Source organism: Panulirus ornatus, chromosome 10 (assembly GCF_036320965.1).
Source record: "Panulirus ornatus isolate Po-2019 chromosome 10, ASM3632096v1, whole genome shotgun sequence".
Taxonomy (NCBI): Eukaryota; Metazoa; Arthropoda; class Malacostraca; order Decapoda; family Palinuridae; genus Panulirus; species Panulirus ornatus.
Window position 1 is genome coordinate 47,102,112 of NC_092233.1, and position 19,474 is coordinate 47,121,585.

The 19,474-nt window shown below is 41.9% G+C and overlaps 1 protein-coding gene across 1 annotated transcript in view; it reads right to left on the bottom strand.

Annotated features, from left to right (window-relative positions):
- Positions 1–19,474, bottom strand: part of LOC139750933 (kinesin heavy chain-like) — a 442,650-nt gene that overhangs the window by 181,930 nt on the left and 241,246 nt on the right. The window contains exon 8 of the mRNA XM_071665845.1: positions 2,349–2,478. Coding sequence (XP_071521946.1) covers positions 2,349–2,478 — 130 coding nt within the window. The remainder of the gene's footprint in view (positions 1–2,348; positions 2,479–19,474) is intronic.

Consider the following 19,474-nt stretch of genomic DNA (forward strand, 5'->3'; position numbering starts at 1 on the left):
CCTAACAACCCCATCCATAAACAAATTAAACAACCATGGAGACATCATGCAACCCTGCTGCAAACCAACATTCACTGAGAACCAATCACTTTCCTCTCTTCCTACTCGTACACATGACTTACATCCTCAATAAAAACTTTTCACTGCTTCTAACAACTTGCCTCACACTAAATATTCTTAATACCTTCCACAGAGCATCTCTATCAACTCTATCATATGCCTTCTCCAGATCCATAAATGCTACATACAAATCCATTTGCTTTTCTAAGTATTTCTCACATACATTCTTCAAAGAGAACACCTGATCCACACATCTTCTACCACTTCTGAAACTACACTGCTCTTCCCCAATCTGATGCTCTGTACATGCCTTCACCCTCTCAATCAATATCCTCCCATATAAATTTTTCCAGGAATACTCAACAAACTTATACCTCTGTAATCTGAGCACTCACTTTTATCCCCTTTGCCTTTGTACAATGGCACTATGCAAGCATTTCGCCAATCCTCAGGCACCTCACCATGATACATACATTAAATAACCTTACCAACCAGTCAACATTACAGTCACCCCCTTTTTTAATAAATTCCACTGCAATACCATCCAAACCCGGTGCCTTGCCAGCTTTCATCTTTCACAAAGCTTTTACTACCTATTCTCTGTTTACCAAATCATTCTTCCTAACCCTCTCACTTTGCACACCACCTCGACCAAAATACCCTATATCTGCAACTCTATCATCAAACGCATTCAACAAACCTTCAAAATCCTCACTCCATCTCCTTCTCACATCACCACTACTTGTTATCACCTCCCTATTAGCCCCTTTTACTGATGTTCCCAATTGTTCCCTTGTCTTACGCACTTTATTTACCTCCTTCCAAAACCTCTTTTTATTCTCCCTAAAAATTCAGTGATACTGTCTCACCCCAACTCTCATTTGCCCTCTTTTTCACCTCTTGCACCCTTCTCTTGAGCTCCTTCTGTTTCCCAGTCCTTTTTCAGCACATAAATCTACAAGCTCTTCACCATTTCCATTTACAACACTGAACATCCCATGTACACCAATTATACCCTCAACTGCCATATCACTCACCTTTGCATTGAAATCATCCATCACTATAACTGTCTGTGTATCTATATGTATGTATACGTTGAAATGTATAGGTATGTATATATGTGTGTGTGGGCAATTATGTATATAAATGAGTATGCGAGTTGGTTGGCCCATTCTTTCGTCTGTTTCCTTGCGCTACCTTGCTAATGCAGGAGACGGCGATCAAGTATAATAGAAAAAAAATAGATAATGAGATGTCCTCCATTACGGCTGCAGTTGCCCATGCAAAAGATGCATACAAATATTCCATTTTTATCAACCTTTAGGTAGCATTCAAAAAAGAATTAGCAACTATGTGTCCAAGCGAAAGTTTCTTGGATGTTTCTTGAAAAAGTTATCTAACTACATCACGGAGATTATATTTTCTAGGGGTGTTCTCGAGAGACTTTGATGTAAAATTATTATGAATCCCACAGGATGGAGTGTTAAGTCTTTTTAAGATTATAAACTATAAAGGAGACATGCAAGGGCCCTACCAGCAGGAAAGGAGCGTAACTGAATGAAGAGAAAATTGAGAAAGCAGAACGTCAAGAGGAAGGTGATGAAAGAGAGGGCAAATACAATATGAAGTAAAACTATCAGCAACAGAGAGAGAGAGAGAGAGAGAGAGAGAGAGAGAGAGAGAGAGAGAGAGAGAGAGAGAGAGAGAGAAAGACAGAGAGAGAGAATGGTGAAGTGTTAATAGGAAGAAGAGGTAAAGACAGGGAAAGTATTCTGAAGGACTGTTCAAAGTTTCTGATGATAAAGTGGAAGATGTGAGGTGTTTGAGACATGGAAGATGTGGAATGAAAGAGTTAAGGTACGTGGTCTGGTAAATGAAAAAAAGGAGGCAAAAGAAATGTGCAATATGAGTTGTGGAAAAGCTACAGGAGTGAGGGATTGCAGATGAAATTCTCAAGAAAGGGATGACAGTTTTGTTGACTGGTCAGCCATGATTTTCACTGTATGTATTGTGCAAGGAGAGGTACCTGAACTGGATAATGAACGTAACAAAAAATGAATCAATATATCACAAGATCCTTCAAACCCAAGACAAAACTTTTATACTGAAGACAACAAACACTTATGGTACTCCTCAACTGTCCTGGACATACCTCACAGAAACAAACACACATCATCACACTTCCTGCCCTGGAGTCACCCAGTGGCCATGACCAGCTTCAAAGTGATTCAGGAACCCCATAAAGGGGAATCCTGCAAGAGAAAACTGATTTAAATACACAAACTTACTAAACTGCTGGGATGTAGTTGAGGCCTCCATATCAATGGAAACTTGCTCATCAGTGCTCACAGACTCACCAGCACGCCATCTAGTAAGCTCAAGATCCATCTTCTCCAATTGTGCTTTCAGCTTTGCTACCTGCAAAATACAGTCAAACTTATTAACACAAGAAACATACATCATAGCAGAAAACATTGGGAGCCCCAATTCTGCAAAAAATTAATTTCCAGAAAGGGAACACATTATGAATATAATAACAATAGCTTCATAGCTATGTTTCTTCCTTATATGTCAACTGAATGTTCTACACCTTCTGTATCATTCTTGTAGAGATCATTACACGAAAGTGCACTTGGGAAATTATCATGCTTCATTTTCCTCATGATTATCAGGAGTGAGATAGTATCATTGAACTTTAGGAAGAATAAAAAAAAAAAAATGGGCATGAATGAAGGAACAGCAGTTCCAACAATGGTATATGGTTGTGAGGCATGGGCTACAGAGAGGGTTGTATGGAGGAGGTTGGATGTGTTGGAAATGAAACACCTGAGGACAATATGAGGCATGAGGTAGTTTGATCGAGTAAGTAATGAAAAGATAAGAGAGAAGTGTGTTAATAAAATGAGTGTGGTTGAGAGACTAGAAGAGGGAGTGTTGAAATGGTTTGGACACATGGAGAAAATGAGTGAGGAAAGATTAACAAAAAGGATATACGTATCTAAGGTGGAGGGAACAAGAAACAGGAGAACAAATTGGAGGTGGAAGGATGGAGTGAAAAAGAATTTGAGTGATCGAGGCCTGAGCATACAGAAGGGTGAGAGGCATGCAAGGAATAGAGTGAAGTGGAACAATGTGATATACTGGGGTTTACATGCTGTCAATGGACTAAGCCAGGGCATCTGAAACATCTGGGGTAAACCGTGGAAAGGTCTGTGGGGCCTGGAGGTGCATAGGGAGCTGTGGTTTCGGTGCATTACACATGACAGCTAGAGATTGAGCGAGAACAAATGTGACCTTTTTTGTCTTTTCCTGGTGCTACCTTGCTGAAGCAGGGGGTAGCAATGCTATTTCCTGAGGGGCAAGGTAGTACCAGGAATGGATGAAGGCATGCAAGTATGAATATGTACATGTGAACATATGTATATTATATATCTGTGTATGTGTATGTACATGTATGTACATGTTGATATGTATATGTATGTATAAGTGCATGTATGGGCGTTTAAGTACATATATGTGTATATGAGTGGATGCGCCATTCTTCATCTGTTTCCTGGTGCTACCTCGCTTGATGCTGGACACAGCGATTAAGTATAATAAAAAACAAAAATGAAAAGATTTTTGGAAGGAGGTACAGAATGCACACAAGACAAGAAAACAAATGGGAATATCATTGAAGGGGTAAGTAATAACAGGCAGTGATGAAGTGAGAAGGAGACAGCGAGTATTTTGAAAATATGCTGAATGTACGTGATAATAGAGTGGAGGATGTAGGGTGTTTTGGTCAGGGTGGTGTGTGAATTGTGAGGGTCAGGGAGAATGGTTTGGTTATGAGAGAAAAGGTAGTGAAAGCTTTGCATTAGATGAAATCTGGCAAGGCATGGGTTTGGACAGCACTGCAGTAGAATTTATTAACATAGGGGGTGACTGTGATGACACTGCAGTAGAATATATTAAGATAGGAGGTGACTGTGTTGTTGATCGGTTGGTAACAATATTCAATATATGAATGGATCATGGTGAAGTGCCTGAGGATTAAGCAGAATGCAAGCATAGTGCCATTATACGAAGGCAAAGGGGATGAAGGTGGGTGCTCAAACTACTAAGGTATAAGTTTGTTGAGTATTCCTGGAAAATTATAGGGGAGGGTATTGGCCGAGAAGGTGAAAGCAAGTAAAGAGCATCAGACTGGGGAAGAGCGGTGTGGTTTCAGAAGTGGCAGGGGATGTACGGATCAGGAGTTTCCTATGAAGAATGTGCCTGGGAGACACTCAGAAAAACAGATGGATTTCTATGAAGCATTTATGGATCTGGTGATGGGACATGATAGGGTTGACAGAGATGCTTTTTGGAAGGTCTTAGGTGTATATGGTGTGGGACGTAAGCTGCCAGAAGCAGCGAAAAGTTTTTACCATGGATGTAATGCATGTGAACTAGTAGTAATAGAGGATAATGATTGGTTCCCAGAGAAGGTCGGTTTGTGGAGGGGGTGTGTGATGTCCCCATGGTTGTTAAATTTGTTTATGGATGGGGTGGTGGGGAGGTAAATGCAAGAGTTTTGGAGAGAGGGGCGAATATGCAGTCTATTGGGGATGAGAGGGCCTGGGAAGCAAGTCAGCTCTTGTGTGCCAATGATATGGTCTGATACCTGATTCGAGCGCAAAACTGCACAATGATTAGTTTCTTTATTAAGCCTTTTAGTGGGTAAGGTGTCAAATTCTAATATCATGAACAATGTAGATTTAGTCTACAAGCTAAACATATCAATGTTAATTTTGATTTCAAACTAGTTAGCTTTGATGTTTCCTCACTTTTCACTAGAGTTCCACTTGATGACCTTTTAGAATATTCATTTGATGTCTTGGATGATATTCATTTACCTGTTTCAAAGTCTGTTTTCACTGAACTGATAAAATTGTGTATAAAAGACTGTGTATTTCAATTCAATGGAGATTATTATGCTCAACAATTTGGTATGGCAATGGGTAACCCTCTTTCACCTGTACTAAGTAATCTTTTTATGGAATTTTTTGAAACAAAATTACTAAAGGATATCTTACCTTCTAATGCAATTAGGTCTAGATATGATGTTCTTTGTGTTTGGCCAACAAATGAAAATTTACAAATATTTCTCCCCTTACTTTAACAATTTAGTACCTTCCATCAAATTTACTGTAGAAAATGAAAATAATGTTATGTTACCATTTTTAGCATGATTCATAAGCAAGAAAACACGTTTAAGTTTAACATATACAGAAAACCCACCAATGTATGCTCATATATATCCATTATTACTCATCTCAACATGACAGAGTTAAATTATCATCATTTCAATCTATGTTCCTTAGGGCATTACGTATTTGCAGTCCAGAGTTTATTGATGATGAGTTTGAGAAGATATATTCTATTGGATTTAAGTTAAAGTACCCTAGATCTTTCATTGATAAATCCCTTAAGTAAGCAAAGAAATCATTTCATAAAGTTGAACCCAAACCTCCCATTGACACCAAGAATCTTTTAGTTCTCCCTTTTAATAATTTCACTTTACTTCCCATGTTGCTTAAATCCTGTAATGTAAATGTTGCCTTTAGCAACAATAATACTATAAAGAATATCTTAATCAGGAATTCACCAGAAAATTCTCTTGGATGCATCTATAAAGTGCCTTGTGGAAATAGTGATAAATTTTTTGTTGGTCAGACTGGTAAGGATCTTTCTGTCAGACTTAAGCAACATAAATATAGTACAAGAACGGGACAAGAATCAAATGCCTTGTTTAATAATGTTAAAAACTATGATCATTGTACTGACTGGAGTAATGCCATCTAAGTTATTAACTCATAACTCTATTACCAAGAGAAATATCATTGGATCTTCTATTATCAAATACACAAAGAATTATAATCTTAACATAAGTGATGGTCTATACAAATGAGATAACTTTATATTGATAAAATTTGTAAAATGATAAGTTTATGAACGCTCGTTGTATGTTTTAGACAATCACATGTTTACCAAATGGCGTCTTAGCTTCATCTCTTCGATGTATATCAACTGACATATTTCTCTTGTGTTTCCCCTGTAATGTGATTATTACACGAAAGTGCACTTGGGAACTTATCGCGTTTCATTTTCCCCATGGACTCATAGGAATATCTTGATCACGCACAAAATTGTGATCCTTTCCAACATGTTTATATATGCATATGTCTGTGTATATGGAGGAAGTAAAGTGTTTTAGATATCTGGGAGTGGATCTGGCAGCGGATGGAACCATGGAAGCGGAAGTGAATCATAGGGTGGGGGAGGGGGCGAAAATCCTGGGAGCCTTGAAGAATGTGTGGAAGTGGAGAACATTATCTCGGAAAGCAAAAATGGCTATGTTTGAAGGAATAGTGGTTCCAACAATGTTGTATGGTTGCGAGGCGTGGGCTATGGATAGAGCTGTGCGCAGGAGGGTGGATGTGCTGGAAATGAGATGTTTGAGGACAATGTGTGGTGTGAGGTGGTTTGATCGAGTAAGTAATGTAAGGATAAAAGAGATGTGTGGAAATAAAAAGAGCGTGGTTGAGATAGCAGAAGGGGGCGTTTTGAAATGGTTTGGGCACATGGAGAGAATGAGTGAGGAAAGATTGACCAAGAGGATATATGTGTCGGAGGTGGAGGGAACGAGGAGAAGTGGGAGACCAAATTGGAGGTGGAAAGATGGAGTGAAAAAGATTTTGTGTGATCGGGGCCTGAACATGCAGGAGGGTGAAAGGAGGGCAAGGAATAGAGTGAATTGGATCGATGTGGTATACCGGGGTTGACGTGGTGTCAGTGGGTTGAATCAGGGCATGTGAAGCGTCTGGGGTAAACCATGGAAAGTTGTGTGGGGCCTGGATGTGGAAAGGGAGCTATGGTTTCGGGCATTATTGCGTGACAGCTGGAGACTGAGTGTGAACGAATGGGGCCTTTGTTGTCTTTTCCTAGTGCTACCTCGCACACATGAGGGGGGGAGGGGGATGGTATTCCAAGTGTGGCGAGGTGGTGATGGGAATGAATAGGGGCAGACAGTGTGAATTGTGTGCATGGGTATATATGTATGTGTCTGTGTGTGTATATATATGTGTACATTGAGATGTATAGGTATGTATATTTGCGTGTGTGGGCATGTGTGTGTACATTGTGTATGGGGGTGGGTTGTGCCATCTCTTTCGTCTGTTTCCTTGCGCTACCTCGCAAACGCGGGAGACAGCGACAAAGCAAAATAAATAAATAAATAAATAAAATATGTCTGTGTATGTATATGCTGATATGTATATGTATGTATATGTGAATGTATGGGCATCTATGTATATATATGTGTATATGAGTGGATGGGCCATTCTTCGTCTGCTTCCTGGCACTACCTCGATGATGCAGGAAATGGAGATCAAATATAACAAATGTTCATTTTTTTTTTTTTTTTTTTTTTTTATACTTTGTCACTGTCTCCCGCGTTTGCGAGGTAGCGCAAGGAAACAGACGAAAGAAATGGCCCAACCCCCCCCATACACATGTACATACACACGTCCACACACACAAATATACATACCTACACAGCTTTCCATGGTTTACCCCGGACGCTTCACATGCCTTGATTCAATCCACTGACAGCACGTCAACCCCTGTATACCACATCGCTCCAATTCACTCTATTCCTTGCCCTCCTTTCACCCTCCTGCATGTTCAGGCCCCGATCACACAAAATCTTTTTCACTCCATCTTTCCACCTCCAATTTGGTCTCCCTCTTCTCCTCGTTCCCTCCACCTCCGACACATATATCCTCTTGGTCACTCTTTCCTCACTCATTCTCTCCATGTGCCCAAACCATTTTAAAACACCCTCTTCTGCTCTCTCAACCACGCTCTTTTTATTTCCACACATCTCTCTTACCCTTACGTTACTTACTCGATCAAACCACCTCACACCACACATTGTCCTCAAACATCTCATTTCCAGCACATCCATCCTCCTGCGCACAACTCTATCCATAGCCCACGCCTCGCAACCATACAACATTGTTGGAACTACTATTCCTTCAAACATACCCATTTTTGCTTTCCGGGATAATGTTCATACATTCTTTATTATACTTTGTCGCCGTCTCCCGCGTTAGCGAGGTAACGCAAGGAAACAGATGAAAGAATGGCCCAACCCACCCACATACACATGTATATACATACACGTCCACACACGCACATATACATACCTATACATTTCAACGTATACATATATATACATAAACAGACATACGTATATGCATATGCACATACTTCATACTTGCTGCCTTTATTCATTCCCGTCGCCACCCCACATTCGTTCACACTCAGTCTCTAGCTGTCATGTGTAATGCACCAAAATCACAGCTCCCTTTCTACACCCAGGCCCCACAAAAATTTCCATGGTTTACCGCAAACGCTTAACATGCCCTGGTTCAATCCACTGACAGCACGTCGACCCCGATATACCACATCGTTCCAATTCACTCTATTCTTTGCACGCCTTTCACTCTCCTGCATGTTGAGGCCCCGATCGCTCAAAATATTTTTCACTCCATCTCTCCACCTCCAATTTAGTCTCCCACTTCCACTCATTCCCTTCACCTTTGACACATATATCCTCTTTGTCAATCTTTCCTCACTCATTGTCCTCTCTCAACCACACTCTTTTTATTACCACACACTTCTCTTACCCTTTCATTACGTACTCGATTGAGCCACCGCACACCACATATTGTCCTCAAACAGCCCATTTCCAACACATCCACCCTCCTCCGCACTACTCTATTTATGGCCCATACCTCACAACCACACAACATTGTTCGAACCACTATTCCTTCAAACATACCCATTTCTGCTCTCCAAGAAAACGTTCTTGCCTTCTATACATTCATCGATGCTCCCAGAACCTTCACCCCCTACCCCACCCTGTGAATCACTTCTGCTTCCATGGTTACATCCGCTGCCAAATCCACTCCCAGACATCTAAAACACTTCACTTCCTCCGGTTTTTCTCCATTCAAACACCTCCCAATTTACTTGTCCCTCAACCCTACTGGACCTAATAACCTTGCTCTTTTTTCATATTTACTCTCAGCTTTCTTCTTTCACACACTCTACCAAACTCAGTCACCAGATTCTGCAGTTTCTCATACAAATCAGCCACCAGCGCTGTATCATCAGTGAAGAACAACTGACTCACTTCCCAAGCCCTCTCATCTACAACAGACTGCATACTTGCCCCTCTTTCCAAAACTCTTGCATTCACCTCCCAACAACCCCATCCATAAACAAATTAAACAACCATTGAGACATCGCACATCCATGCCGCAAACCGACATTCACTGGGAACCAAGCACTTTCCTCTCTTTCTACTAATACATATTCCTTACATCCTCGATAAAAACTTTCCACTGCTTCTAGCAACTTATCTCCCAGACAATATACTCTAAATACCTGCCACAGAGCATATCTATCAACACTATCATATGCCTTCTCCAAATCCATAAATGCTACTTACAAATCCATCTGTTCTTCTAAGTATTTCTCACATATATTCTTCAAAGCAAACACCTGATCCACACATCCTCTACCACTTCTGAAACCACACTGCTCTTTCCCAATCTGATGCTCTGTACATGCCTTCACCCTCTCAATCACTACCCTCCCATATAACTTCCCAGGAATACTCACAAACTTACACCTCTGTAATTTGAACACTCATCTTTATCCCCTTTGCCTTTGTACAGTGCCACTATGCATGCATTCCACCAATCCTCAGGCACTTCACCATGAACCATACATACATTGAATATTCTCACCAAGCAGTCAACAACACAAGTCACCCACTTTTTTAATAAATTCGACTGCAATACCATCCAAACCCACCGCCTTACCAACTTTCATCTTCTGCAAAGCTTTCACTACCTCTTCTCTATTTACCAAATCATTCTCCCTGACCCTCAATTCACAAACTTTTTCTCTTGTCTTATGCACTTCATTAACTCCTTCCAAAATAACTTTTTATTCTCCCTAAAATTTCATGATACTCTTTACCCCCTACTCTCATTTGCACCTTTCTCTTGATCTCTTGCCTCTTTCTTTTATACATCTCCCAGTCATTTGCACTATTTCCCTGCAAAAATCATTGACTTGCTTCTCTCTTGTCTTTCACTAACAATCTTGCTTCTTCATCCCACCATTCACTAACTTTTCTAATTTTCCCACCTCCCACCTTTCTCATGCCACATGCATCTTTTGTGCAAGCCATCACTGCTTCCCTAAATATATCCCATTCCTCCCCCACTCCCCTTACGTCATTTGCTCTCACCTTTTTCCATTCTGCGCTCAATCTCTCCTGGTATTTCCTCACACAAGTCTCCTTTTCAAGCTCACTTACTCTCACCACTCTCTTCACCCCAACATTCTCTCTAAATGGATGAATAAATAAAGAAATAAATAGATAAAATGATACAGCTCTAGTGGCTGATTCGGAAGAGAAACTGCAGAGGTTGGCAACTGAGTTTGGAAAAGTGCGTGAAAGGAGAAAGTCGAGAGTAAATGTAAATAAAAGCAAGGTTCAGTAGGGTTGAGCGACAGGTTAATTGGGATGCAAGTTAGAATGGAGAAAAATTGGAGGAAGCGAAGTGTTTTAGATATCTGAGAGTGAACTTAGCAGCATATGAAACCATGGAAGTGGAACCGAGTCACATGGTGGGGGAAAGGGGTGAAGGTTCTGGGAGCGATAAAGAATGTGTGGAGGGAGAGAACATTATCTCGGGGAGCAAAAATGGGTATGTCTGAGCGCAAAAAATGGGTATGTCTGAAGGAATAGTAGTTCCAACAATGTTATATGATTGTGAGGCATGGGCTTTAGATAGGATTGTATGGAGGAGGGTGGATGTGTTAGAAATAAAATGTTTGAGATCAATATATGTTATGAGGTAGTTTGATGGTGTAAGTAATGAAAGGGTAAGAGAGAGGTGTGAAAATAAAAGGGTGTGGTTGACAGAGAAGGAGACGATGTAGAAATGGTTTGGACATATGGAGAGAATGAGTGAGAAAAGATTGACAAAGGAACAAGGAGAAGTGGGAGACCAAATTGGAGATGGAAGGATGGAGTGAAAAAGGTTCTGAGCGAATGGGGCCTGAACATACAGGAGGGTGAGAGGCGTGCAAGTGTGCAAGAGTGAATTGGAAAGATGTGGTATACCAAGAGTGACGTGCTGTCATTGGACTGAACCAGGGTATGTGAAACATCTGGGGCAAACCATGGAAAAGTCTGTGGGCCTGGATGTGGATAGGGAGCTGTGGTTTCGGTGCATTACACATGACAGTTACAGACTGAGTGAACTAATAAGGTTGGTTTTGTCTTTTCCTGGTGCTACCTCACTGAAGTGGTGGGTAGCAACACTATTTCCTGTGTGGCGGGGTAGCAGCAGGAATGGATGAGTGTAAGCAAGTATGAATATGCACATGTGTGTATGTCTGTGTATGTGTATGTAAATCTACATATTTTTTTTTCATTTTGCTTTGTCGCTGTCTCCCGCGTTTGCAAGGTAGCGCAAGGAAACAGATGAAAGAAATGGCCCAACCCACCCCCACACACATGCACACACACACACACACACACACGCAAACATACACACCCACACATCCCAATGTACACACATATATACACACACTGACACACACATATACCCACATGCACACAATTCACACTGTCTGCCCCTACTCACCCCCATCGCCACCCCGCCACACATGGAATAACATCCCCCTCCCCCCTCATGTGTGCGAGGCAGCGCTAGGAAAAGACAACAAAGGCCCCATTCGCTCACGCTCAATCTCCAGCTGTCATGCAATAATGCCCGAAACCACAGCTCCCTTTCCACATCCAGGCTCCACACAACTTTCCATGGTTTACCCCAGACGCTTCACATGCCCTGATTCAATCCATTGACAGCACATCGACCCCGGTATACCACATCGATCCAATTCACTCTATTCCTTGCCCGCCTTTCACCCTCCTGCATGTTCAGGCCCCAATCACTCAAAATCTTTTCACTCCATCTTTCCACCTCCAATGTGGTCTCCCACTTCTCCTCGTTCCCTCCACCTCCGACACATATATCCTCTTGGTCAATCTTTCCTCACTCATTCTCTCCATGTGCCCAAACCATTTCAAAACACCCTCTTCTGCTCTCTCAACCACGCTCTTTTTATTTCAACACATCTCTCTTACCCTTACATTACTTACTCGATCAAACCACCTCACACCACATATTGTCCTCAAACATCTCATTTCCAGCACATCCACCCTCCTGCGCACAACTCTATCCATAGCCCACGTCTTCTAACCATACAACATTGTTGGAACCACTATTCCTTGGTCAATCTTTCCTCACTCATTCTCTCCATGTGCCCAAACCATTTCAAAACACCCTCTTCTGCTCTCTCAACCACGCTCTTTTTATTTCAACACATCTCTCTTACCCTTACATTACTTACTCGATCAAACCACCTCACACCACATATTGTCCTCAAACATCTCATTTCCAGCACATCCACCCTCCTGCACACAACTCTATCCATAGCCCACGTCTTCTAACCATACAACATTGTTGGAACCACTATTCCTTCAAACATACCCATTTTTGCTTTCCGAGATAATGTTCTCGACTTCCACACATTCTTCAAGGCTCCCAGGATTTTCGCCCCCTCCCCCACCCTATGATTTACTTCCGCTTCCATGGTTCCATCCGCTGCCAGATCCAACTCCCAGATATCTAAAACACTTTACTTCCTCCAGTTTTTCTCCATTCAAACTTACCTCCCAATTGACTTGACCCTCAACCCTACTGTACCTAATAACCTTGCTCTTATTCACATTTACTCTTAACTTTCTTCTTTCACACACTTTACCAAACTCAGTCATCCGCATCTGCAGTTTCTCAAATGAATCAGCCACCAGCGCTGTATCATCAGCAAACAACAACTGACTCACTTCCCAAGCTCTCTCATCCCTAACAGACTTCATACTTGCCCCTCTTTCCAAAACTCTTGCATTCACCTCCCTAACAACCCCATCCATAAACAAATTAAACAACCATGCAGACATCACACACCCCTGCCGCAAACCTACATTCACTGAGAACCAATCACTTTCCTCTCTTCCTACACGTACACATGCCTTACATCCTCAATAAAAACTTTTCACCGCTTCTAACATCTTGCCTCCCACACCATATATTCTTAGTACCTTCCACAGAGCATCTCTATCAACTCTATCATATGCCTTCTCCAGATCCATAAATGCTACATACAAATCCATTTGCTTTTCGAAGTATTTCTCACATACATTCTTCAAAGCAAACACCTGATCCACACATCCTCTACCACTTCTGAAACCACACTGCTCTTCCCCAATCTGATGCTCTGTACATGCCTTCACCCTCTCAATCAATACCCTCCCATATAATTTACCAGGAATACTCAACAAACTTATACATCTGTAATTTGAGCACTCACTCTTATCCCCTTTGCCTATGTACAATGGCACTATGCACCCATTCTGCTAATCCTCAGGCACCTCACCATGAATCGTACATACATTAAATAACCTTACCAACCAGTCAACAATACAGTCACCCCCTTTTTTGATAAATTCCACTGCAATACCATCCAAACCTGCTGCCTTGCCAGCTTTCATCTTCTGCAACACTTTTACTACCTCTTCTCTGTTTACCAAATCATTTTCCCTAACCCTCTCACTTTGCACACCACCTCGACCAAAACACCCTATATCTGCCACTCTATCATCAAACACATTCAACAAACCTTCAAAATACTCACTCCATCTCCCTCTCACATCACCACTACTTGTTATCACCTCACCATTAGCCCCCTTCGCTGAGGTTCCCATTTGCTCCCTTGTCTTACGCACTTTATTTACCTCCTTCCAGAACATCTTTTTATTCTCCCTAAAATTTAATGATACTCTCTCACCCAACTCTCATTTGCCCTCTTTTTCACCTCTTGCACCTTTCTCTTGACCTCCTGTCTCTTTCTTTTATACATCTCCCACTCATTTGCATTTTTTCCCTGCAAAAATCGTCCAAATGCCTCTCTCTTCTCTTTCACTAATAATCTTACTTCTTCATCCCACCACTCACTACCCTTTCTAATCAAACCACCTCCCACGCTTCTCATGCCACAAGCATCTTTTGCGCAAGCCATCACTGCTTCCCTAAATAAAAAGTGGTAATAAAAAGATTGTGGTTGAGAGAGCAGACGAGGGTGTGCTGAAATGGTTTGGTCACATGGAGAGAATGAGAGGAGAGACTGACAAAGAAGATATATGTCAGAGGTGGAGGGAAGGAGAAGTGGGACACCAAATTGGAGGTGGAAGGATGGAGTGAAAAAGATTTTGAGCGATCAGGGCCAGAACATAAAGGAGGGTGAAAGAATTGGAATGATGTGGTATACCAGGGTCAACGTATTGTCAATGGATTGAACCGGGGCATGTGAAGGATCTGGGGTAAACCATGGAAAGGTGTGTGGGGCCTGGATGTGGAAAGGGAACTGTGGTTTTGGTGCATTACACACGACAGGAAGATACCGAGTATGACCGAATGTGGCCTTTTTTTTGTCTGTTCCTGGCACTACCTCGCTGGAGGGGGGGAGGGGCTATTTCATGTGTGGTGAGATGGTGATGGGAATGGATGAAGGCAGCAAGTATGAATATGTACATGTGTATATATGTATGCATATGTATATGGGGAGGTGATAACAAGTAGTGGTGATGTGAGAAGGAGATGGAGTGAGTATTTTGAAGGTTTGTTAAATGTGTATGATGACAGAGTGGCAGATATAGGGTGTTTTGGTCGAGGTAGCACGCAAAGTGAGAGGGTTAGGGAGAATGATTTGGTAAACAGAGAAGAGGTAGTAAAAGCTTTGCGGAAGATGAAAGCCGGCAAGGCAGTGGGTTTGGATGGTACTGCAGTGGAATTTATTAAAAAAGGGGGTGACTGTATTGTTGACTGGTTGGTAAGGTTATTTGATGTATGTATGATTCATGGTGAGGTGCCTGAGGGTTGGCAGAATGTTTGCATAAAGCCATTGTACAAAGGCAAAGGGGATAAGAGTGAGTTCTCAAATTACTGAGGTACAAGTTTGTTGAGTATTCCTGGGAAATTATATGGGAGGGTATTGATTGAGAGGGTGAAGGCATGTACAGAGCATCAGATTGGGGAAGAGCAGTGTGGTTTCAGAAGTGGTAGAGGATGTGTGGATCAGGTGTTTGCTTTGAAGAATGTATGCGAGAAATACTTAGAAAAGCAAATGGATTTGTATGTAGCATTAATGGATCTGGAGAAGGCATATGATAGAGTTGATAGAGATGCTCTGTGGAAGGTATCAAAAATATATGGTGTGGGAGGTAAGTTGTTAGAAGCAGTGAAATTTTTATCAAGGATGTAAGGCATGTGTACGTGTAGGAAGAGAGGAAAGTGATTGGCTCTCAGTGAATGTAGGTTTGTGGCAGGGGTGTGTGATGTCTCCATGGTTGTTTAATTTGTTTATGGATGGGGTTGTTAGGGAGGTGAATGCAAGAGTTTTCAAATGAGGGGCAAGTATGCAGTCTGTTGGGGATGAGAGAGCTTGGGAAGTGAGTCTGTTGTTGTTCGCTGATGATACAGCGCTGGTGGCTGATTCAAGTAAGAAACTGCAGAAGCTGGTGACTGAGTTTGGTAAAGTGTGTGAAAGAAGAAAGCTGAGAGTAAATGTGAATAAGAGCAAGGTTATTAGGTACGGTAGGGTTGAGGGACAAGTCAATTGGGAGATAAGTTTAAAAGGAGAAAAACTGGAGGAAGTGAAATGTTTTAGATATCTGGGAGTGGATTTGGCAGTGGATGGAACCATGGAAGCAAAAGTGAATCATAGGATGGGGGAGGGGGTGAAAGTTCTGGAAGCGTTGAAAAATGTGTGGAAGTCGAGAACATTATCTCGGAAAGCAAAAATGGGTAAGTTTGAGGGAATAGTGGTTCCAACAATGTTATATGGTTGCGAAGCGTGGGCTATGGATAGAGTTGTGCGGAGGAGGGTGGATGTGCTGGAAATGAGATGTTCAAGGACAATATGTGGTGTGAGGTGGTTTGATCGAGTAAGTAATAATAGGGTAAGAGAGATGTGTGGTTATAAAAAGAGTGAGGTTGAGAGAGCAGAAGAGGGTGTTTTGAAATGGTTTGGTCACATGGAAAGAATGAGTGAGGAAAGATTGTCAGAGGTGGAGGGAACAAGGAGAAGTGGGAGACCAAACTGGAGGTGGAAAGATGGAGTGAAAAAGATTTTGAGTGATCAGGGCCTGAACATGCAGGAGGGTGAAAGGCATGCAAGGAATAGAGTGAATTGGAACAATTTGGTATACCGGGGTCGACGTGCTGTTAATGGATTGAACCAGGGCATGTGATGCGTCTGGGGTAAACCATGGAAAGTTGTGTGGGGCCTGGATGTGGAAAGGGAGCTGTGGTTTCAGTGCATTATTACATGACAGCTAGAGACTGAGTGTGAATGAAAGTGGCCTTTGTTGTTTTTTCCTAGCGCTACCTCGCACACATAAGGGGGGAGGGGGTTGTTATTTCATGTGTGGCGAGGTGGCGATGAAAATGAATAAAGGCAGACAGTATGAATTATGTACATGTGTATATATATATATGCCTGTGTGTATATATATATGTATACCTTGATATGTATTGATATGTATATCTGCGTGTGTGGACGTGTATGTATATACATGTGTATGTGGGTGGGTTGGGCCATTCTTTCGTCTGTTTTCTTGCGCTACCTCGCTAATGCAGGAGACAGCGACAAAGCAAAATAAATAAATAAATATGTGTAAATATGTGTAAGTAGATGGGCCATTCTTCGTCTGTTTCTTGGCGCTACCTTGTTGACACAGGAAACAGCGATTTTGTATAATAGAAAAATATATTTCAATTTCTAAAAAGGGAAACAGTAGGTGTCAAGAGGGTAGTGCTCATCCTCCTTGAAGGCTCAGAGTGGGGTGTCTGACTGAGTGTGGATGTAACAAAAGATGAGAGGGAGAGATAGGTAGCATGTCTGAGGAAAGAAACCTGGATGTTCTTGCTCTGAGTGAAATGTAGCTCAAAGGTAAATGGGAAGAGTGGTTTTTGAAAGTCTTGGAAGTCAGGGGTTGGTGAGAGGACAAGAGCTAAGGAAGGAGTAGCACTACTCCTGAAGCAGGAGTTGTGGGAGTATGCGACAGAGTTTAAGAAGGTAAATTCTGGATTGATGTGGGTAAAACTGATTATTGGTGCTTATGCACCTGGTCATGAAAGGAAAGATCATGAGAGACAAGTTTTGGGAGCAGCTTAGTGAGCGTGTCAGCAGCTTTGGTGCATGAGATTGGGTACCAGTGGTGGGTGATTTAAATGCAAAGGTGAGTAAGGTTGCAGTTGAGGGTATAATTGGTATACATGGGGTATTCAGTGTTGTGAATGGAAATGGTGAAGAGCTTTTGGATTTGTGTGCTAAGAAAGATTGGCAATTGGGGACACCAGGTTTAAAAAGAGAGAAATACATAAGTATACACATGTGAGTAGGAGAGGTGGTGAAAGAGCATTATGAAATTACGTAGTAATTGATAGGCAGGTAAAAGGGAGATTTCTTGATGTTAATGTACTGAGAGGGGCAGCTGGAGGAATGCCTGATCACTATCTTGTGGAAGCAAAGGTGAAGATTTGTAGAGGTTTTCGAAAGAAAAAAGGAAATGTTAGGGAGAAGAGGGTGGTGAGAGTAAGCAAGCTTGGATAGGAGACATGTATGAAGAAGTACCAGTAGAAACTGAGAGTCGAATGGCAAAACGTGAGAGGAAATGAAGTGAGGGGAGTGGGTGAGGAATGGGATGCATTTAGGGAAGCAGTGATGGCATGTGCAAAAGATGCATGTGGCATGACAAAGGTAGGAGTAGGGCAGATAAGAAAGGGTAGTGAGTGGTGGAATGGAGAAGTAAAGTTTTAGTGAAACAGAAAAGAGAGGCGCTTGGACGATACTTACAAAAAAGGAGTGCAAATGACAGAGAGATGTATAAAATAAAGTGGCAGGAGTTTAAGAGGAAGGTGCAGGGATTGAAAAAAAGGGCAAATGAGTGTTGTGGTGGGTGAGCATCATTAAACTTTAATAAGAATAAAAAGAGGTTTTGGAACAAGGTAAATAATGTGTGTAAGAAGTAGAACAAATGGGAAGATCGGTGGAGCGGACAATTGGGAAAGTGATAACAGGTAGTGATGAAGTGAGAAGGAGATGGAAAGAGTATTCTGAAGGTTTGTTGAATGCCTTTGATGACAGAGTGGCAGGGGTGTGAGCAAAGTAAGAGGGTTAGGAAGAATGGTTTGGTTAAAAGAGAAGAGGTGGTGAAAGCCTTGCAGAAGATAAAATCTGGCTAGGTGGCAGGTTTGGATGGTATTGTAGTTGAATTCAATGAGAAAGAGGGTGACTGCTGCTGATTGGTTGGTAAGGACATTCAATATATGTATAGATCATGGTGAAATGCCTGAGGATTGGCAGAATCCTTTTATTGTGCCATTGTACAAAGGCAAAGGGGATAAAGGTGAATGTTATAACTACAGAGGCATAAGTTTGTTGAGTACTCCTGGGAAACTGTATGGGAGGGTATTGAGGTTGAAGGCATGTACAGAGCATCAGAATGGGGAGGAGCAGTGTGGTTTCAGATGTGGTAGAGGATGTGTGGATCAGGGGTTTGCTTTGAACAATGTATATGGGAAATAATTATAAAAACAAATAGATTTGTATGTAGCATTTATGGATCTGGAGAAGGCATATGATAGGGTTGATACAGATGCTTTTTGGAAGGTTTTTAGAGTATATGGTGTGGGAGGTGACAGGCCTGAAGCAGTAAAGAGCTTTTATCAAGGATGTAAGGCAAGTGTATGAGTAGGAAGACAGGAGAATGATTGGTTCCCAGTCAAGGTCAGTCTGCAGCAGGGGTGTGTGATGTCCCCATGGTTGTTTAATTTCTTTATGGATGGGGTGGTTAGGGAGGTAAATGCAAGTGTTTTGGAGAGAGGGGCAAGTATGCAGTCTGTTGGGGATGAGAGGCCCTGGGAAATGAGTCAGTCGTTGTTCGGTGATGATACAGAAGTGGTAGCTGATTTAAGTAAAAAAACTGCAGAAGTTGGTGACTGAGTTTGGTAAAGTGTGTGAAAGGAGAAGGTTGAGAGTAAATGTGAATAAAAGCAAGGTCAGTAGGTTCAGTGGGGTCGAGGGACAAGTTAGTTGTGATGTAAGTTTGACTGGAGAAAAACTGGAGGAAGTGAAGAGTTTTAGATATCTGGGAGTGAATTTAGCAGCAAAT